The 21,772-nt window shown below is 35.7% G+C and overlaps 2 protein-coding genes across 2 annotated transcripts; both read right to left on the reverse strand.

Moving 5' to 3' along the window:
- Positions 1-2,076, reverse strand: LOC113308838 (purple acid phosphatase 22-like). The gene is made up of 4 exons (XM_026557285.1): positions 1,614-2,076; positions 627-1,198; positions 415-503; positions 1-298 (listed from the first exon to the last, which is right to left on the reverse strand). The coding sequence occupies exons 1-4, from the start codon at positions 2,074-2,076 to the stop codon at positions 46-48; spliced, it is 1,377 nt and encodes a 458-aa protein (XP_026413070.1). The 3' UTR covers positions 1-45.
- Positions 2,077-2,512: 436 nt separating this feature from the next.
- On the reverse strand, positions 2,513-5,536 carry LOC113311495 (hexokinase-2, chloroplastic-like). The gene is made up of 10 exons (XM_026560329.1): positions 5,462-5,536; positions 4,869-5,083; positions 4,361-4,505; positions 4,070-4,252; positions 3,908-3,985; positions 3,715-3,803; positions 3,457-3,569; positions 3,248-3,387; positions 2,932-3,039; positions 2,513-2,818 (listed from the first exon to the last, which is right to left on the reverse strand). The coding sequence occupies exons 1-10, from the start codon at positions 5,534-5,536 to the stop codon at positions 2,513-2,515; spliced, it is 1,452 nt and encodes a 483-aa protein (XP_026416114.1).
- Between the last annotated feature and the right edge of the window lie 16,236 nt (positions 5,537-21,772).

The raw sequence follows: 21,772 nt of genomic DNA on the forward strand, positions 1-21,772 counted from the left end.
TGTTAAAAGCAATATCTCACTTATTAATAATCATTGATTCAAAATTTAAAGTTCGTCATTCATGATAACATTATTTGACATATCTTCTCCATCATCATCTTGAAAAGCAAGCTTCTTGTTGCATCCTTCATTCGCGCTTATATTTGCCAACCAAACTTCATCACTGACTGATGAATTATGGTCGTCGTTGTTCCGATGCCAAGTCCAGTGGGCATGCGTTTGGTTCACTATTCTCAGTCGTCCGTGTCCAAAACTGGCTTCTCGAAACAACGATAGAGGAGACGTTGGCTTCTTAAACCTTCACCATGACAAACACACAAATGATGCAACCTTAGTACTCAAATCACCAAGACTCTAACACAATTTTGCACACAAACAAAATGTAAACAACTTGAAAATGAATCAGTGACTTACATCAATGCAAGACCTTCTCTATTTCCACCATCTCCTACTGTCAAATGCATTGGACCGCAAGGGTTAGCTTGATTGTCGTACACCCGAGCCTAGAAAACGTCATATCGAAAAGCAAAAATAAGCGAACCATACATAAAATATGCACACCAAAACCATTGACGCTCCTGACCAAAACTATAAAAAATGTACTATAAGAAAGAAAGAAGACTTACAAAGCGTTCATAAGCATGCACATGACCAGCAAAAACAATATCAACTTTAGCTTTATAAAGCAAATCCTCCATTGCTATTCTCATTTTCTCTCCTTCACCTTGATGAGCAATATTAGTATTATACCAAGGCACATGAACTATAGTAATCACCCATGGTGTTTTCTTTCGATTGATCTTAACCAAGTCATTTTGAAGCCATTCATATTGAGGTGAGCTAATACCAAATTCAGTATATGATCCTAACATAACAATGTGGACACCACTTACATCAAACGAATAGTATAGATTTGAATGTGACCCACTCTCTTGATAAGGCATGATCCATCTAGTGTTGTAAGCTTTGAATGATTCGATTTTGAAGAGTGGAAGAAATGCTTCAACTTCATGGTTTCCTTGTGTGACCATCCATGGACGTTTGCTTGCATATTTTTCTACGAAACGTCCAAATGTATCCCAGAGGGGTTGTTGACTATCGGCGTATGACAAATCGCCGGGTAATAAAAGGACGTCGTAGTCTGTTTTGTTGACGTGAGCTAGTGTTGATGCTGTCCATTCTGTTTGCCCTAGATCCCCTGGCAATTAAAAAAGATCCCATTAAATTAAGTACACAAATGCTATATTTGAAGTCTTGTTATAATTTAATTGACGAAAATGGTATGTATGGGCAGTCTATACTCTATATATAATGTAGGGCTCCAAAAGTCATTTATGGTTAGAAGTTAGTTTCAAGCTTACGCTTAAAGCAACGACCAACTTTAACTTTCCAACAAACAAAAAGAGAAGTTGTTATATTAAGATTTCAGCCAATTCACGCTAAAGTCTAAAGCAAGCGACAGGTAATTTTTAAAACCAAAACCAAAACAGCCTGTCGGATTCTAAAACCGACAAGTAATTTTATATACTTATGAGAAGCGCTGTTGGGATATATTTATGGCAGGCAGCAAAAACTTAAAGAGTAAATAAATTTACATGTAAAAAATAAATTACCTGCAAGAGCAAATTCAATGGGGAATTTTGAAGGAGGTGTTCTGAAACTAAACTCATCGCCAACACCACCGCACCGGTAATAATAAACAGTGTTGGAATCCAACGGGCCGATTTTTACATGATGAATTTTCCCGGAGTTATAAAAAAAGTAACGGTACGTTGTATGTTCCCCAGTACTTGACGATGCATTATATTTCCCCGAGACTTTACCATATTCAACTACGGATGGAACACTTTTATCATTTGTAATCCATGAAATTCTCATATGATCATTCCCTGCTATTGATATATGAACCTGTTGAGGATGCGAATCTGGCCGGTTATGTGAAGTGGAAATGATTTTTCCTGGTGGTGGTCGAACATATTCGACCGCAGCGACTTGTTGGAAATGAAGCAGTAGAATTGAAAAGAAAATTATTGGGATCAGTTGAAGAAGCTCGTGAGAGCAATACAAAGATTTCATTTTGAGTTTGATTTGAAGTAAAGAAATGATGAATGTATTTATATATATTTCGAAAAGATAAATCCATGGCGTCAAGGAAGCACTCACTGTTGGGATATGCTTACAGCAATGTCAAAAATTATGACATCTCTTTATTTTGTTTGACTCACTTTATTTTGAAAACACTCGATTGAATTTACCTGCAAGACAAGAAACAATAGGAGGGTTTTGAGGGGCGAGTTTTGAAACAAAATTCTTCACCAAAAAGCAAAACCCACCCTACTGACAGTACCAAACATAAATAAAATTTTGAAGTGCTTTCCGGCAATTACACACATAAATAAAGAAAGGCACACCAATTCCGTTTTTGCAAAATAAAGCTTCGGCCTTCTTCTTCTTCTTCTTTGGTTGGATTGTTTGGGGGTCTCTTTGGCCCTGCCTGCTGCATGTTAAAAAATTATTCGATCCCAGACAATAAAGCAGCTCCAACTCCGGAAGCATCCGGGAATTGTTTTATAAACACGAATGGACCAAGTAGCTCGGTGACTACTTCTTTGAGATATAATTGGTACTGTTGATATTGTTCATATAAACTTCCATCAATGGCCACCACGGTCCTCTTCTCATAAATAAGTCCTGGCGTATCTTGTTCCATTTTCTTAAGAATTGCGACTATGCCTGCACCAGCTAATCGTGCTGCTCTTTTGACAATAGTATCAATCACATTTACAACAGTTCTTCTTACGTCCAAGGAGGTCTCTACCTGTTCACAGATTCAAATTACATAACACAATAAGGAAGGTTTCGTTGATGATTTGAAGTAGAACATCCGTCAGTTGAGAATTGGATATCAAACAGACAGACAAGAGAATTTACCTTGAGTCTTTCGTTTAATATTAATCCAACAGTTTCGAGTCCTCCTGAACTGTCACCAGTACCACACAGTTCACAAGCCACTTCGCGCAATAGTAGTAGAATGTCTTTCTTTTCCAAAAATAAAATAAAAATAGATTTGTTATTCTTATCAAGGTCGCATTTGAAGTTTTGACAATATATTCCGAGAAAACAAAGACATTCTACTACTATTGCACGAAGTGGCTTGTGAACTGTGTGGTACTGGTGCGCCCAGCCACCTGTGACCACAATTGAATATGTATGTAAAAGAAGGGTTAAGTAATATTTGCCTTAGAACAGGAGCTGTGTAGTATTTACCGAACAAATTTTCTGATTCAGCCATCTTGAGCAAAATTTTGCTCACAAGTACGCCTAGGTATTTACCAGATATCATCTTCTCATATATCTGTTTAAGGCAATTGAAAACATCAAGCATTGCTAAAAAAAACTAATTTCCAGTACGGAAGATTGAGGGTATTCTTACTCGTCCTACATCACTATCAGTACTCAAGTGTTGATCAAATTCTGTTAAAGGAAGTACTCCTTGATCAAAAAATGCTCCCCACTCTGTATTAATGATCTGAAATTTAATGAAGACATTATTCTCGTCAAGGTAACAATCAAACCAAAAAGTGTATGAGTACGATGTACAAACACATAACACTGATCTACTCCCTCCCTCCGCTTTATATAGGTTCAGAAATGTTTTTCTCACCGTACTTCCAGTAAGTGGTGCCTGATCCCCCTGCCTATTTATTTTTGGAAGCATTAGTCCCAGTGCCCAAAATGACAGCAACTTTCACATCGCTGTCCTTGTATCTTGCTCCAGCGAGCGCTCCCACAGAATCATTGATCTGCATTCAACAAGTATATTAAGTCGTTGCTCTAGGCATCATTGACTTAAACTTTGTGTAATAGCAAAAACGCACGCTAAGCTACAGAAACCAACATAACTTACCAGCACAGTTACTGAAAACATATCAAGTTGTTTTACTACAATAGCTTCTTTCAAACAGGCAACTACATCTTTTCCTATCTGCACATTTCATCAAGTTTTTGATTCATTAAAACCAACAAATTGTTTAGGAACATCGACAGAAGAAATAAGCGTAATACGCACTGTATCTGAGATATTGAACCCTTTTGTCCATTCGATTAATGTCCCTTCATTAATAGACGTCTGGTTTGTTGGGAAGGAAAATGTAAAACCTATCTCCCTTTTCGTATCTAATGGAATCTTGTATTTCTCACATTCCTCTACTATAAATTCCGCTAGACCCGAGGCAATAAAACCAAATAGTCCCTGGCATAAGATAAATGTTAATCCGTATGAGCTCTAGATAGCAGAGAAATCAAACCAAAAGAAGAAGAAGAACGATGCAAAAGCAGTGAAACCTAAGACATATTTCACCTCTTGGGTACCAGTCCGCCGGTCTTCAGGTATCTCCCAGGAATTTTTTTCAACGACGACGTTACCTTCCCCATCCAACTGTACCCTTAACACACGAAAATTTGTCCCTCCAAGATCCAGAGCATAAAACAACCCCTTCTCCTGCCTAATCATCCATTTACAAAAACATAATTTAACAAAAAAGATTAATAGTCAAATCTTTTTTTAACACGGTCTATCTAGAATTATTGATAAATAAATTACCGAACGGCAGGATCATCATCTCTTTCCTGGTAAATAATGAAAATAAAATGAGAATTATTGAAGACTACTATATACAAAAGATTTCATATGAACAAGGATAACAAAAGTGTTGCTATACACAAAATATTGAACAAGGATGATGTTTGAAGCCGCATGATTCACAAATACGAGCAAAAACAATCATATAAAGTGTAGGAATTAGCTTGCTATATATATAGATAGCTATAGGCAGGTCCATATTAGGATTAGTTGAAGAGGGACATACCCAGTACGCAAGCTATTAACGTAACTGAGAAGCATCTGAAGATCACTTCCACCATGATCAAGTCCATCTTTCATTTGAGCGATCATTGAATCCGCAATGTTTCCAAGTACATTTAGAGGAGTAGCACAATCTGTCTGTAGGTTTTCTAGGATCGATTTCTCAGAAATGCTACTTGAACTATCGGCCATCCTCTGCCGTTGACCTCGTTTCAGGACCTGAAAATACACTAATAGTGATTTTTCAGTAAATAATCGTCTAGCTATGATCAGAAAATGATGAAAAAATAGAAAATTTGTCTAGTTTCCTATACAAAAGAAAAGAAAAAGACTGCGTCCTAGTTTTGGATTATTTTATGCAAGTCGTCTTATTTTCTTTTCTTTTTTTGTTAAAGTGTCTGCGCCCCCAAGTTGGCTTCATTGGGAAGATATTTAATTGTTTCGGTGGAGTATAATCTAACAAGCACGATGTAACGATAGTTTTCGACAGATGCAAAGGAGATCAACTTTTGATAAAGAAAAGAAAAGATCTAAAGAAAGCTGAACATACTGTGGACCAGACGGAAATTACCTTGGGAGGCCCAACGTCGGATATACCTTTGCGGCCCAATGCCTATGCTTAGATTCAGGGGAGCAACGAGTAAAATCGGTGGATTTTGATGCCACCCACATCCGTAGATTACTTGAGACTAGTTTTCATACCTCAAATTTTCTCTCTCCTCTCTCTCGCTCTTTCTTCCGCGAAACTATCAAGAACAATCTTTCAATGCTCAGGTCCATTTTGGATCGGATTTGAGTAGATTTTTTTACTATTTTTTTTTCTAGACTAGTTAGTTGTTTTAGCTTAACTTTTATTATGTTTTCTACTTATCTACACTATTATGCTGGTTTTATTTATATACGCTTTAATGACGATTCTTAGTTATTGGGTTGGGTTCTAAGATCGATAGTGATGCTCTCCAACAACGAAATCTTCATCTTCATCGGTGATTTCTTTGGCGACGGAAGCTTCATCACTAGTTATAATAGATTTGAGCAAATCACTCTTATTTAAGGATCATATCTTTCTAAAGAGGAAAAACAAACTAAATGGTTGGAATTTACTTCCGAGAAAACCATTCTTCCTCTAATTTAATCGGATCTTATTCATACTTGTATTTGTCTTACTCCGGTAATCCTTCTCTTTCTCTTGTTGGATTTCTCGGTATTGTACTTTTGCGGTATGTTCTTGTTATTTTGTATTCTCTTATTTTCGATCTTAAACTCATTGTAACTTCGAATTTTCATTAATGAAAAGGTTCCTTGTTTATCAAAAAAATAAAAAAAAATGCATTATACCCCTTGCCACTCAATTACTGAAAAATGTTAGGATGCACCAAAGAAACACCATAATTCTCCCATGAATTCCCTGCATAACTGATATACTTGCATTATGAGGCAAAGTAAGAGTCTTCTTAGTTCACGAAATAATTAAGTTATAACTTGTAAGCATAATTACATGTTGGGGACACTGAAATGAAATTGTGTGGTATCGTAAAATAATTAAGTTCTGAGCATAATCATGGAACCCAGAGTTAATCACATGTTGGAGAAGATAAAGACCATTACAAATAAATGTCAATGAGCAGTTGTTATCAGAGGTAAACTTGTGAAAAGAAAACAAGTTTTGAGCTCACATAGGAACTAGCAACACATTATTAAGCACATAAGCATGATTATCTAAGTATTTTGTACTAGAGCCAAAGTGAGAAATCTCCATACCTTCCTCAGTTGCAGTACACTTATCACTTCTGAACCAGTAAAAGGAGAGTTTATTGTTAGTGAATCATATGTTGGAAAACGGTTAATAAAATATGATTTTTAAAGTTTTAATAAAAATTATAATTTATTGTTTTGTTTTGTGAATAAAAAACTTATCAATCCCACATCGTGGAGTTTCCACTTTTTAGTTGTTTTAAGAGACTATATAAGCTTTTTAGTCTCACATCGGGGGGAGTTCATCTTTTTAAGTTGTATTATTCCATTATATAAAGAAATTCACTACTTTTGTAAAATCTATGGGGAAGGGGTTTCTCTATATTTTAGAGGGACACCCCAAGGGAAGATATTTTATATGTTTTCTTATGCGTTTGCGATTTTTCTTAAGGGTTTTTCGGAGTGGCCAAGCTCAAGTTGATCATCTACTACATATGTTAGTAGTAGGTGTATTAGGGTGTTTTATCCTGGAGATATCCGTCCTGTGAGCGCTATAGCCGGACGCTAATGTCTTAAGGGCAGCGTGTTGAACACGTGACTCACTCTGTTTTTCCAAAGTTTTTCCTTATTGTTGTTGTGGAGATCTGGAGAGCTCGTCTGTTTCATTAAATCGATCACTTCTATTATAAAGGAGTTAAGTATCAATAAATTTGGCTTATTTGATTTTTCCTTGATTTTGATTATTGCACACCAACAATCTTAAGACATTAGAATTCGTAATAATCATGGATATTAATTGTGAAGTAAAAAAAAAAAACAACAAATTTTTGGTCAGCTGTAGAGTTTCGAATTTATCCTTTAACCTAGAAGGAATTCCGATGAACCATTTTGATCTAATGTAGTAGACATCCTGATAGTTACCAACGTAAAATTTCGGAATTTTTGGAGTTGTAAAAGTTTTTTTTTTTTTTTGATATTTTACAAAACAGAGAAACGTTTCCGAAAAATTCTGACGAACAAAAATTTGTTGTTGAATAAATTAGTTTTTATGGGGTACCCATGAGTTTTTTGAAATGGTGATTCAAAGGAAGTTTGTAGATATAGATGTTATCTTCAAAACTCATATTTTATTTTCTGATTCGGAACTAAGGTTTGTGAGATGTGGTGTATTAGTTGATTGGGAAATTATCGTCTCCCTAGTCAGAGTATAAAAGAATATTGTGACATGAAACTGGAAAGGAACATGGCTAACAGGCGCACGTGGATGAACACAATTTTTCCAAAGCTGACAATGGTGGGAACATCAAACACAACTCTAAGCGTAGACTTCTTAAGAAAGGTATGTTTCATAAACCTGAATCTAGCATTACTTTAATTAAGGGTGATTGTTATGTTTGTAAAATTCATGGCCACACGGCAGTAAAGTGTAGACAAGCTAGAACGAGTTCAGTGGCATGATGTCGGAAGTTATTTTAATAACCAATGTGAGATATTGTGGTGGACTCTGGAACCACTAAGCATGTTGGTTGAAACAGAGACCTGTTCACATCCTGTCAGAGGATAGGGGATGTCGAGAAACTCTTTATGAGTAACTCATCTGCGACAGAGGTTGCATAAAAGGGAAAGGTCGAGCAGAAGCTCATATCTGTAATATTCTCACATTGAATGAAGTTTTCATGTTCTGAGCATATGCAAGAATCTTGTATCTTGTTTTGTTGTAGATAGTAAAAGATTTAAAATTTTAATTGAATCAGGAAAATTTGTTGTAACTAGGCAGTGATTTCTTTAGGAAATTTATAGGACTTTGGTTCTATATAAGCTTAACGGAAAAAATGATGAAGTGAAAATAATTGATTCTTGTGTTTTCTTTTGTGTGATTGAATGTTTTGCATGGTAGACTTGTAACCGTAAACTTATAAGTCAATGCATAAACTGGCTAGCATAGGCTTGTACCCAAATTTATTTTGGATATTTAACACAAACGTAAAATCTTCGTAGAATCAAAATATGCTCTAAAATCTTTTAACAAAATTGTTCAGAGTAATTCTAATCCCTTAGAATTAATTCAGTTACACTTAGTTGACATGAAATCAACCCAAACTAAGGTGGTAAAAGGTTCTTATAACTTTCATAGATGATTGTACGAGGTACTATCTTGTATGTTTACTTAGGGGTAAGGATGATGCCTTATAAGCCTTAAGAATATAAACTTGAAATTGAAAGCGAAGTATATGTTACCACTAAAAGGGTTAGGTCTGAACGTGATGGAAAGTATGAAATTCATATAGGAGAACTTTAGTTTTTAAAGGGAATTATTCATGAAATTGCACCTCCTTATTCACCATAGTCTAATAGTATAGTAGAACATAAGAACATAACCATTAAGGACATTGTTAGAGCATTGATCGGTCGAACTCACATCCGTTTCTATGTCAAGCATGTTTGTCAATATTAGTGATCAAAACTATATGTCTTGATTTCTAGTATACTTATGACTAGGTCTCAGTCTAGGATACTTAAGTGTAGTTGAGCTCCAGACTCCATGACGATCATCTTACGAAGACGAAGAACTACTCGAGGAACCCGTGGAACTTCATCCGACTAAAAAGGTATGTGGAGACTTGAACTTATATGTCACTCAAAATTATACTCTATCTCCTACTCTTGAGACAAAGTCCTATATGTATGATAGTTTTCATACATACACATTTGCTATTTCGAGCCGAGTTTACTCTCCTATCTTTTTCTCGAAATATGTATTGGTAAGATTTTTTTTTAACCACATCCATCTTCACTTTAACCACATTCATCTTCACCCTTGACGAATGTCATTATGACGTTTCAGTCTTGAAAATAGCTTTGATGACGATAGTCGTGAATAACGATTGTTATAACATTATAGAAGAATGTTTCAATGATTGAAATGTGGAGTTGAGATTACCACCCATGGATATAAGCATATATAGTGTGTTCCCACATTAGTGTATAAATACATGTGCTGGAAACCAAGTGTGTGCATACGGTATTGGTGAAGGAGACAGGTTGGGTACGTATACCCGTACGCGTAACAGTGGAAGTTTTCAAACCGAAAAACTCTGTTGAGTTTGTAGTTTGTAAACTAGTAAACTAGTCACCTTAGGTACGCATACCCGTACGCGTACCCACGGAAGTTTTCGAATCGAAAATTTATGCTGAGTTTGTAAACTCAAACCTGGTAGCTAAGGAACGCATACCCGTACGCATACCCAAGATGGTTATTTCTCAAATCGGTAGTTCATGAACTTAAAACAATAAATTATAAGGATGCAATCTTTGCATACCGTGGGTACATTATTCATGAATTTATTCAAATGGATCAAATCGATTTTGTTTCAATTGTGTCTATGAATAAAGACCTAAGCAATTAAACAACTCTTCAACTAGTTCTTGTGAGTCATTTGAACTAGTTATGAGAAAGATGAATACGGTTAATATGAAAGTGCTCATATGGATAACCATTGGTTAACTATTTGTGAACCAACTAAGTGTACACGTTTAGGTATGGTTACTCAAACCTAAATGAAATACATTTCATTTGTATGACAAGCTAAGTTTCGATATAACGGTTGAAATATATTAGTTTGGTTAAATAAGGTTTTCATCTAACGATGAATATTGAATGCTTTGTTACCAAGGTAACTTGGATTGCAAACCCTGATTTGAAAACTATATAAAGGAGACATCTAACAACTGGAAAAAACTAATCCCCAAACCTCTTGTGTGATACTAGTTGGTTTTTCTAGAGTCGATTCTCCTTTAACCTTAGGTTTCTTCTCGAGACCCTGTAGGTTAATGAGTGAAAGACTTCATTGGGATTGTGAAGCCAGACGAAACTACTTCTCTTGTAGTTGAGCGATCTGATCTTGCTATTTTCTGTCGTACGAGTTCAACTGAATAATTGTATTGAGATTATATCTCTGATAGGGCAAGATAAAAAGAAATCACAAACATCTTCGTCTAATCGTTTGTGATTCTGTAATATATAGTTTCACTACCATACGATTTAGATTATTGCGAGGTGATTGATAATACTAGGCTGTTCTTCGGGAATATAAGTTCGGGTTATCAATTAGTTCCTGTTCACCTTGATTTATCAAAATACGGAACAAAAACTCATAGGTTTATCTGTGGGAGACAGATTTATCTATTATCATAGACTTTTCTGTGTGATACAGATTTGTTTATTAAAGTCTTCGACTTTAGGTCGTAGCAACTCTTAGTTGTGGGTGAGATCAGCTAAGGGAATCAAGTGCGTAGTATCCTGCTGGGATCAAATACGTAAGGAGCGCAACTATACCTTGAATCAGTGTGAGATTGATTAGGGTTCAACTACAGTCCAGACCGAAGTTAGTTTGTAGTAGGCTAGTATCTGTAGCGGCTTAATACAATGTGGTGTTCAATCTGGACTAGGACCCGGGGTTTTTATTCATTTGCGATTTCCTCGTTAACAAAATTTATGGTGTCTGTGTTATTTCTATTCCGCATTATATTTTGTTATATAATTGAAATATCACAGGTTGTGCGTTAAGATCAATCAATTAGAATATCCAACCTTTGGTTTATGATTTAAATTGATTGACACTTGGATATTGGTATTTGGTACCATTCAAGTTTATCTCTCTAGTATTTGATAAAGACTCGCAGATTTCCATTTGCTTGAGTATAGATCAAATCGAGAGATTGAGATATTAACTCTTTGATGTACTTTTATCTAGATTGAGTCTGTCTGTCTAGTTGATTCTCTAGAAAGTATATTGGAGTTAGTTCATACAGACTGCTAATCGAAATATTGGGTGAGGTTGTTAGACCCACGCTTTTTCAATTGGTATCAGAGCAGGAAAACACGTTAAAGACCTTATAAGTATTTGTTTGTAGCGATCTATTTATGGACAACTCTATCTCTAATAACGTACCAGTTCAGAAATTACCAGATGATTCTAAAAGCGTGGATTCACCTGAGAGAACTATCACATCTAAGTCAATATCTAAACATTTTCTTGATGTAAAAAATGTTGATTGTAAAACTCTCCTAAAAGAACAGTTGGATGAACTTTATGATGAAGGTGATTCAGATATTGATGGAGATGTTGATGAGGAAGCCTCAGAGTATGTTAAGTTTTTGGATTCGTGGAATATGAAGAAGATCACAACTTCTCATGTCTCACCTCTTCTGACTCCTCTCTATCGAGAAAATAAGAAATTGAGAAGATGTTACGCAGGTGTTTATTTTTTGAATCGTTCTAACGAATCGATCCTCAAGGATTCTGAGGAAAACCTACGTATGAAGTCACTTGAATGTGATAATCTTTATCAAAAGTATGGAAGAGAAACTTGCAGATTCTGAAGCAAGGCTTAACTCTCAACAAATTAGTTTTGATGACAGAGAAAGTGCTTGTCTCGCTCGAGAAAAATGCCTTGAGGCTGATTTAGCTACTGCTCTTGATAAAATCAATATGTTGGAAGATGACTTGAAAATGTTCAATACTAGTTCAAGCAAATTAATCACTATGCTAGGAGAAAGTAAAAATCATCGTGATACACGAGGATTGGACTATAAGGGAATAGATGCTCCAAGTATTAGAAAAGAGGTAAAATTTGTCAAGGCTAGTGATTCTTCTCAACAAAAGTTTCCACTGATGGAAAAAGTAAAACCTTCACCGGCAATTAAGGTTCGAAAGAGCAAAGTATATCAACCTCCAAAGTCAGCACATACGGATCGAGGTAAGAACATTCCTTATATATGCCACTATTGCGGAAATAAAGGTCATCTAGAAAGGATATGTCATTTCCGTATAAGGAATGAGAAACTTCATGATGTTCTTGTTTGGGAATCACAAGAAGTTGTGAAACCAAGATCATATGTTAAGGCTATTCCCCTTAATGCTGCAAGTTGCAACTCTCCAACCTTTAGGCAAAGGAATCAGTGTTGTGATAAACATATTTTTTCCTATAAACGTCATATGAATCCTTTTCACAGTCGTAATGATTATCAAAATAATAACTTCGTAAATACGAAGACAAGATCCGATGTTCCCAGTTGGAGAAAGACTAACCTGCAAAAGAATAGTAAATCTAATCCTCTTTCGAGAAATCTTGAAAAGAGTAACGGGAAGAAGGTTCTGGTTGTTTCTAAACACACTCATAAGTGGGTTCCAAAGAAAGTCAATGACACTTTGAGTGTGAAAAGGAATGATCTCCCTGAAATTCCATGACTATGGAGAAGGCAGTATCCATGATGTTGGAACTTAAAGAGTTCTTTTGGAAAGATGGATTTGGATATGAAAGGTTATAAAAGTGATCTCTTTCATGATAATCCAAAAGTTGCTTGTGATGAGCAAGAAATTTTTCACCTCAACACAAATTGAGTGTGTTTTAAGTGCATCCTCACCAAGGAATGCCCTGTTATGTATACGGTGAGGGAAGCACCAAAATTGGGGCGCACAGATTATGTTTGGTAAGGATGTAGAATTCAATTGGTTTCATCTAAAAAGGTATGTCTATAAACTTGAGTAAGATTTGTGTAGGATCAAAATCTCTCAGCAATAATGCCTCAGCGAAATCATCAATAAGACAATACAACAGCGTCGCAGAATAATTTTAGAAGTGGCATAATAAAAGACGTCAGCTAAAATCATGAGAAAAATGTAATGATTCTGCGAAAATAAGAGAGTTTGCGAGAGTAACATTTGTAAGGTTCCAAGAATGTCGCGAGACATATCCGAAAATAAAGGACAAATTAGCTGTCATCCACTAGGTACTTCCCTATAAATAGTCGTTCAATTGTAAAGGAAAGAGAGATCTTTTTTTAGTAAGAAACAAGTAAATAGGAGAGAGAAAATATAGATCAGTGGTTATTCTTGATTCCTTTATCTTTTCTTGTAAGATTGTTCAAAGATTCATCAATAAAATTAAGATTGTTAATCTAAAATGAGTTGAGTGTTAATGAAATCATATGAGGGATGTAGTGTAGGATTTCCTGCAACTACAATTTGTGCTTTTATTTGCTTAGAGAACTTATAATGATTCACGTACCTTTCTTATCGTTATTTTCTACCTAACTTGATATGTGTTTAAGTTTCTTAAATGTTTAGGTTTGAAAATAATAGTTCGGGATGTTTGGACTACATGGTACACATACCAGTTATGCATAACGTCATTTAAAATCAAAATCCAGGGTTTTAGAAATGAAGACAGTCGAGGAAAAGATAGACAAAATTAAAGATCCAAGTGCAAAGGACTTATGGATGGAAACGAAGAAGAGGGTTCAGAAGAAGCCAAGAACCGAGTGATCTAAGATATTTGTTAATGTTTCCTTTATGTTTTTTGTGCGTCTTGCTAAACTTTGAACATCTTTGTTTCATTTGTTTTCGGTTTGGAACATCTTAACTTTACGTATGGTTTGTTAAACAATCTAGTCTTTGCTTATGTTATTTTGTGTGTCTTGCTAAACTTTGGAGAATTTGATTTCTTTTTTTTTTTGCCTTAGAAATATTATATTGGTAAATCTATGTCAATTTTTATGTTTTCTTTTCAGAACCGGCATGGTCGAAATTGTAATAACAATGCCGGTATACTGATTTCATTTCCGGAACAAAGGAATTTAGAATTCCGGCATGGATACGCTTTTCTCGACAATGCCGGTACTCATCTGTGTATAATTCCAGCATTATTAGGAAGCTAATTTCAACGGCGCCACTAAACCTGAAATCTCTGTGTACTTATGGTGATTCTCCGGCATAAAAGAAAAAATACTTTCTAATTCGGGATCAATTCCCGACATCGTAAAGTTTGAACTAAATCATGCTGGCATGTCCATACCATATGGTTTAATGATTACAATTCAGATGTAGGATCAGAATCTCGCAACTGTAATATCTCTGCGAAATTATCAACAACACAACACAACAGCGTCGCAGAACTATTTCAGAAACGATATAATAAACGACGTCAACTAAAATCATGAGAAAGATGTGATGATCCTGCGAAAATTAGAGAGTTTGCGAGATTAATATTTGTAAGGTTGCGAAAATGTCACAAGCCATATCTGAAAATAAATGACAAATTAGATGTCATCCACTATGTATTTCCTTACAAATAGTCGTTCAACTGTGAGGAAAGAGAGATCTTTTTTGAGAAAGAAATAAGTAAATGGGAGAGAGAAAGTCTAGAACAGAGGTTATTCTTGATTCTTTTATCTTTTCTTGTAATAATATTCAAAGATTCATCAACAAAATTAAGATTGAAAATCTAAAAATGAGTTGAGTATTAATGAAATCATATGAGGGGTGTAGTGTAGGATTTCCTGCAACTACATAATGATGCTAGAAACAGGGACACATTGAAGATTAATATTGAGATTTGTGAAGATTTGGAGTGATTGATTAAGAATTTTACATAATTTCTTGCAATTCGTTAACATTGAAGAAATGGAAAGGAGAATAAATACATCAGAACAACCAACTACTTTTAGAAGAAGCAAGAGAATTGCTGGAAGAGAAAGAAGTGAAATGGGAGAATCTACTAGAATGAGAAATAATTGAGAAAATCAAATTCAACCACCAGTTCAACAAACACTAGTACAAGGAAGGAATATAGATTATGATAGGGTGAGTATACACACTTGGCAATCAAATTCCGCAGAAGAAGTAGAAGAAGAGCAGCAAACCAGAAACCATAGATAGGTAGAGAGAAATCAAGAAGCATATGAAGGAATAATTCATGGATATGAGGAAATTGGAGCGTTAGAAACGTTGAGACGAAGAATACATGAAGAAAGAAGAGCTGAAGCAGAAAGAACGTGCAAATCTAACAAGACAAAATCACGAATTGAGGATGGAAAATATGAGACTACAGAGTAGAAGATCGAGAAGTATTACAAAATCATATTCAAGATCGACTAGAAGAGAGATGAGGCGAAACTCACCCACAATTAATGCTGGAAACAATATTCAAGAAGAAATATCAAATCCTAATGAAGAATATCACGAAAATAGAGAAAGAGCTGATGATCGTTATGTTACACAAAATGAAACTTTTGATGATAGGCAAAATGGTAGAAATCAAGAGAATGGACAACGTCAGGGACGAAATGATCAAGATGGCGAAGGAAATCGAGAGGAAAGAAGGAGAATTTTACATGAAAGAGAAACTCAAAGAAATCAACAGACGATTTAAGAAGAAATTGAAAGACATTATGCTGAACAAGCACGTTTAATTTGCGAACGTGAAAGATTGAGAACGGAAATGGAAGAACAAGAGTTTCAGGAGACAATTCGCCAGAACAACCACGGCAATCGAGAAAGAAGGCGTACACAAAACCGGAATAACGTTAATATCAATGAAGAATATGATAGAATACAGAGGATGGCTGAAAGACAACGAATGGAATTAATAAGAAATGAATAAAATCATGAAGGGGAAAATGAGAGACATAATCATATGTGAATTCAAGATAGAGATGAAGAAGAGACTCACAGAAGAAGACGAGATGAGGATAATGAAGAAGAAATGCAAAATTTCGCGAGAGAAGAAAGACATAAACGCATAAGAAAAGAGGAGAAATTAAAAAGACCAATGGATCAAAATTCAGGTGTAAATAAACAAATCTTGAAAGAGTTAGAAGAAATGAGAGGAATGCTAAATAATAGAGGCGAAGTAGGCAGAAGACAATTGGATGAAGCTATAGAAGAAGCTGCGAAAACTCCATTTTCAAGGGAAGTACAATTAGGAGGAATACCACCGAAATGCAATTTGCCCGCATTAACCAGCATTTTTGATGGAAAAACTTGTGCAATTCAACACATTAAAGCCATATGATGGGAAAAATCATGATGTTGTATTATACAAGTATTTCGCATCCAGCTTAACAAGGGAGGCGTTAAAATGGTTCGAAGGTCTACCAAAGAATACAATAACATCCTTCAATCATTTGCAGACTACATTCCTGGGGGCATATATAAGTAATAAATATTCGCTACCTGGTATTGAAGACGTGTTTGGATTAAAACAAAGGATTGGTGAAAGTTTGAAGCACCTAACTAAAAGATGGAGGATTATGTGTAGCGAAATGGATGGCCATGTAGATGAGAGATATCTTTATCATTTATCAATGGTATGTTTGCAACCAACCAATTGTATGTCCAAATTTTCAGAGTCAAGAATACGATCACAATGACTGAATTGCAAGAACTTCAAGAAGAATATATTGCTTTGGAGGAAAGGCAAAATGAAATGGAATCATACCCAGTTGCGAACACCAGTTCACAAACAGCGAATGCAAGCTTATTACCCAATCTAATAAACACAGTAGCGAATACTTCGCAAGTAGACCAAGATAAGGTGACAGGTAACAATCAACAGAAACTGGTGGCTATGGGAAGCCGAGATCAAGAGGAGTATGAAGGAGAAAGAAATTTCTACAATCGTGGTGGAAATAACAAGATTCAAAGACTCGATCAACCACAAGAAACTTATGGAGGTCAAAGACAAAACTATAATAGGGGACAAGGAGGTCACAAGGTAGTATGGGAAGAAATCAAGATGGCACCTCTAAATGCAAGTGTGGAGAAAATATGGGAAGCCGAGATCAAGAGGAGTATGAAAGAGAAAGAAATTTCTACAATCGTGGTGGAAATAACAAGATTCAAAGACTCGATCAACCACAAGAAACTTATGGAGGTCAAAGACAAAACTATAATAGGGGACAAGGAGGTCACAAGGTAGTATGGGAAGAAATCAAGATTCCACCTCTAAATGCAAGTGTGGAGAAAATATGGGAAGCTATAATTTTAATGGAGAATATACCAACACCATGGAACATGGGAACGGAACCACCTCCAAACCACAGAAGTCATGAGTTTTGTTCTTATCATCATTTTCATGGACATACAACAAATGATTGCAGAAATGTAAAAAGAATTATTATGAGAATGATAAATCAAGGAAAACTAAACCACTTTTTGGTAGGACACCCACAATCTCAACCATTGCCACCACCACCAGAGCATCAAAAAGTAAACACGATGAAAAAGAAGGAAACATTCTTCATAGAAGTTGGTGCAAAAGCAAAGAATCTATTATGTCACTCTATCGTGTATTCATACAAGACAATTGAAGATTTTCATGACAATGTTTTAAGTAGAGTGTTCGCAAGAGATAATGATGGCAGAGAAGTTATGAATATTGCGAAAATATCGCCACTAAAGGAATGGCAGAAACAGATCCTTTATTTTACCGCAGAAGAAATCCCCGAAGGTGAAGAGGTACATGATAATCCATTGGTAGTAAAATTAGAAATTAATCCAAAACCAAAAGAAGATGAGGATGATGAAGCTGAAGATTCATGGGAAATTAATAGAATTCTAATCGATACTGGAAGCTCTGTGAACATCTTATTTTATCATACTTATAAAACTATGGGAGGAAGAGATGATGATCTTATACCATCGACATATAAGATATATGGTTTTAATGGTACTACTAACAAGCCTAAAGGGGAGGTTACTATGCAAATTCCATTGAAGGGAATATCTTCTGAAATCCTATTCTGTGTCGTTGATGTAGAATCACCCTACAATGCATTAATTGGTCGACATGGGATTCTATGTGTAGCTTCAACTTTCCACCAGTGCATCAAATTCCCTCACCCCAGCGGTGTAGGAATCATAAAGGGAGATTGGGTTGAAGGAAAGAGGTGTTATGAAACTGAGATAGAATCTTGCGAAGAAAGAGCAAACAAGAAGGAAAATTGGTGACACAAAATCAAAGAGACACAAAGAAGTGAGAGGTTGATGGTGGATGTAATAGAAATAAAATAAGAAGAGATGTTGCGAAACTAATGCTAGCTCAAAATAAAAATGATGAACATACCACTACCAAGGAAGCAGTAGCAGAAAATAATAAAGAAGCAGAGGATGGAAAAGGTAATAAAAATACGAAATGTATGAATGATTAATTTGTTGCGACACTCTCGCAATAAGTAAAATTCTCAAAAATACATTTTATTGAATGACAAAATTGAGATTGCGAAATGCAAATACGATATGATGACGTGGGAGAATCTCGCAGAGATAATGAATTTTACAGAAGACAATCAAAGAACAATGACAAAAGAGAAAGGGGCGAACCTTTATGGCGTACACCTTAGTTCGCGAATAAATTTTCGCAAGAGGCAAATATAAGACCTAAAGTACGTCATATAAGGGGGTACCTGTTGCATGGCTCAGCGAAAGGCTACACCGCCACCGGAACCTGAGTCATGGAGATTTGGGGTCAATAATGCCCATCTGGGAGAGGCACCTTGGATTCTCAGCTTAATCATATGACTTAGGTTGGGCGACTAAGGTAATAAGGACTCTCCCAAGGAGTGCAGATCTGATCAAGGCGGCGAGGTACACGGTTGAGTCAAGATTTCCAGGGGCGTTTGAAGCGCACCTTGCCATTCTTGACAAGTCTTGGCTTATACTGCACTCGGCCTGAAGAAAACCCCACTTAAGGTGCAGTCTTGTAACCATAAGCCATATAGGTAAAAGGGATAAGAGGCTGCGAAAACAACTGGTTGTTTTTAAGACCGGATGGGAGGAGCTAACCTTGTATCGTAGAAGTACGCCTCCTTGAAGGGGCAACCAGGGGGGAGATAAGGGCGGCACCCTCCATTAGGGAGCTGATAAGTGTCTTAAGACGCAAATGTCATGAGGCTTTTTATTCGCAAGGATATTAAGGCTTTTCATATTTGTGCAACAATCCTAAAGAGGAAATAATACAAAATAAAAAGATAAGACGAGATCAATGGGTTTTCGCATGAAAGTGCGAAGACGTCCTGCGATTTCGTCGCAAGACGACAATGTCATGGGGATTTATTTTCGCAAGAATATTTAGACCTGTCATATTGTCGCAACATTCCTGAAGAGGCCATAATACAAAAGAAAAAGTTAAGACAAGATCAATGGGTTTTTGCATGAAAGTGCAAGAACGTCCTGCGATTTTGTCGAAGAATGAGATTTTGGAAAGAATCAAAATTCACTTCGCATATGAAAAATCTGCAAAATCTCTCATTTGGATACAAATAACAGAGGCAAGTATGGGAATGAATGAAATTAGAAAATGTTAGTTATTTCCATATGATAGATTTACACAAAAATTCAAAAAATTAGATTATATTGATTAACTGTATTGCAAAGAAGAATTGTTTTAATGAATGCGGGTCAAAATGAAAAAAATTCATATATTAAAGAATATGGGGAACCAAAAGAATTCACAAATATACATAAAGAAGGAATAAGTGTACAAGTATTACAGAAGATCAAAGAAAGAAAAAAAGACTACTTCTTAGTTGATCCTTCATCATCTTCATCAGACTTGTTCCCTTCTTCGTCTGTGTCAGAACTTTCACCTCCATCAGAATCTTCATCACCATCAGATTCTTCATCATCAGCTTCGCTATCAGAAATGAACAGACTGGGAATATTCTTTGGGATCTCTTCCAAGAGACAAGGATAATCAGAATGAGGAATACTATGGTCATCACAAACCATTTGGATAGTTTGATTGCGAAAATGCATAACATCATTCTTAAAATTCGCAACAGTGATCTTGATTTGATTCTTTAATCTAGAATACTTGTCGTTGCGAGAAGAAAGATTCTTTGTGAGTTCCTCTTTTTCATCTTCAAGCTCCTCAATCTTTTCACGATATCTACTTTCAGAATCTTGGAGCAAAAGACCATCAATTATTAACTTGATGAAAATTCATAAGAAACAGAAGATTTCGTAAAGAAGAGAAGTTAATAACCTTCTCTGTCAGAAATCATATCTCTAATCAAGGTTGTATGCTCAACTTGGAGAATAACATTTACACCTAAATCTTTTCTGGAATCATCTAAAATTTTCCCAGCCCAAGCAAATTCATCCTCATTATTTAAAAAAAGACGAGACCGAATTTGGTTTTCTCTTTCGCAGAGCTCGATGTTCTTGCGGTTAGCTTCATCTTGTTCAAGTTGAACTCCAAGAAGAGTCTCTTGGAATTTCGCCAAAGCCTTAGCACCTTGATCATAGATGTGATCCTTATCATCTATGATACCGCTAATTTTGGTTCTCAACTCATTGATTTTATCTTTAGAATTAAGAAGGAGACGCTTAAATCGGTTAACCAATCCTAAACTAGATCTATGCTCAATTTCGTAGAGGCGAAATTTGGATCTAAGTTCATTCATAGAAAGAAATGAAATTCTATCATTTGAGAAACTATTTAAAGATTTATTAAGACGTTCAATAAGGGTATCATTATCCAAGGCATTAGGAAATGAACGAAGAATGGTAGCTTCATCAGAAAGACCATAAATGTCTGCAAAAAGGATCATTTAAATAAGATAAAATAACAGGATGAATGAATGAAGGGAAAGGAGAAAAGTAACATACGGTAGAGTTGATTATTAGCTTGTTTAAGGCTAGAGATTTTGTTCTTATACGAAGAAGAATCAATTTCTAGTTGTCTGTTTTTCTCGCGAAGACATTTGACTTCAGCTTCCAGTTCTTCATTCTTTGTACGAAATTGAAGACTCTTCTTTTCAAGATTTTCGCGTCTCTTCTCTAGATATGAGGCAACAACGAAAGAAGCTTTTCCATCCTGCGAGAAAATATAGAAAGAGATTCTGAGTTACAACAATGAAGAAGTAAAAGGATGAAAGTATACCAGACTATTAAGGGAATGCAGGAAATCGGGAGTCACTGATCTAGAAACTCCACGAAGAGAACTATCACCATCCAGTAAAGGGACATCGCAAATTATAGCGAGAGCTTTGCAGGTATTAGCGAATTGGCTATCTCCCATTCCTTGCGAAGAATCAGAAAAGAGGCCAGAGAGCTTAGCCATAGAAGATTCAGGTGGAGAATCTTCACTTGCGGCAAGGTCATCATTATCCTCATCATCGTTGTCACTTTAGAAATTTTCATGAGAAGGAATAGTTGAAGGAGAAGAAGAACGGATTTTTCTCTTCTTTGAAGGAGGAGCAATTGATTTTTCCTTGCGAAGAGCACCTTTTCCTTTATCACCAGTCTTCGCAACATTGGCAGGTTCTTCTATTTCAGCAATAATCTTCACACACAAATAGAAGTAAGAAATGGAGGCAACAGTATACTGTTTAAAATCATAAAAGGATATTTCTTACCTCATCTGTGT

Source organism: Papaver somniferum, chromosome 9 (genome assembly GCF_003573695.1).
Source record: "Papaver somniferum cultivar HN1 chromosome 9, ASM357369v1, whole genome shotgun sequence".
NCBI classification, from domain to species: domain Eukaryota; kingdom Viridiplantae; phylum Streptophyta; class Magnoliopsida; order Ranunculales; family Papaveraceae; genus Papaver; species Papaver somniferum.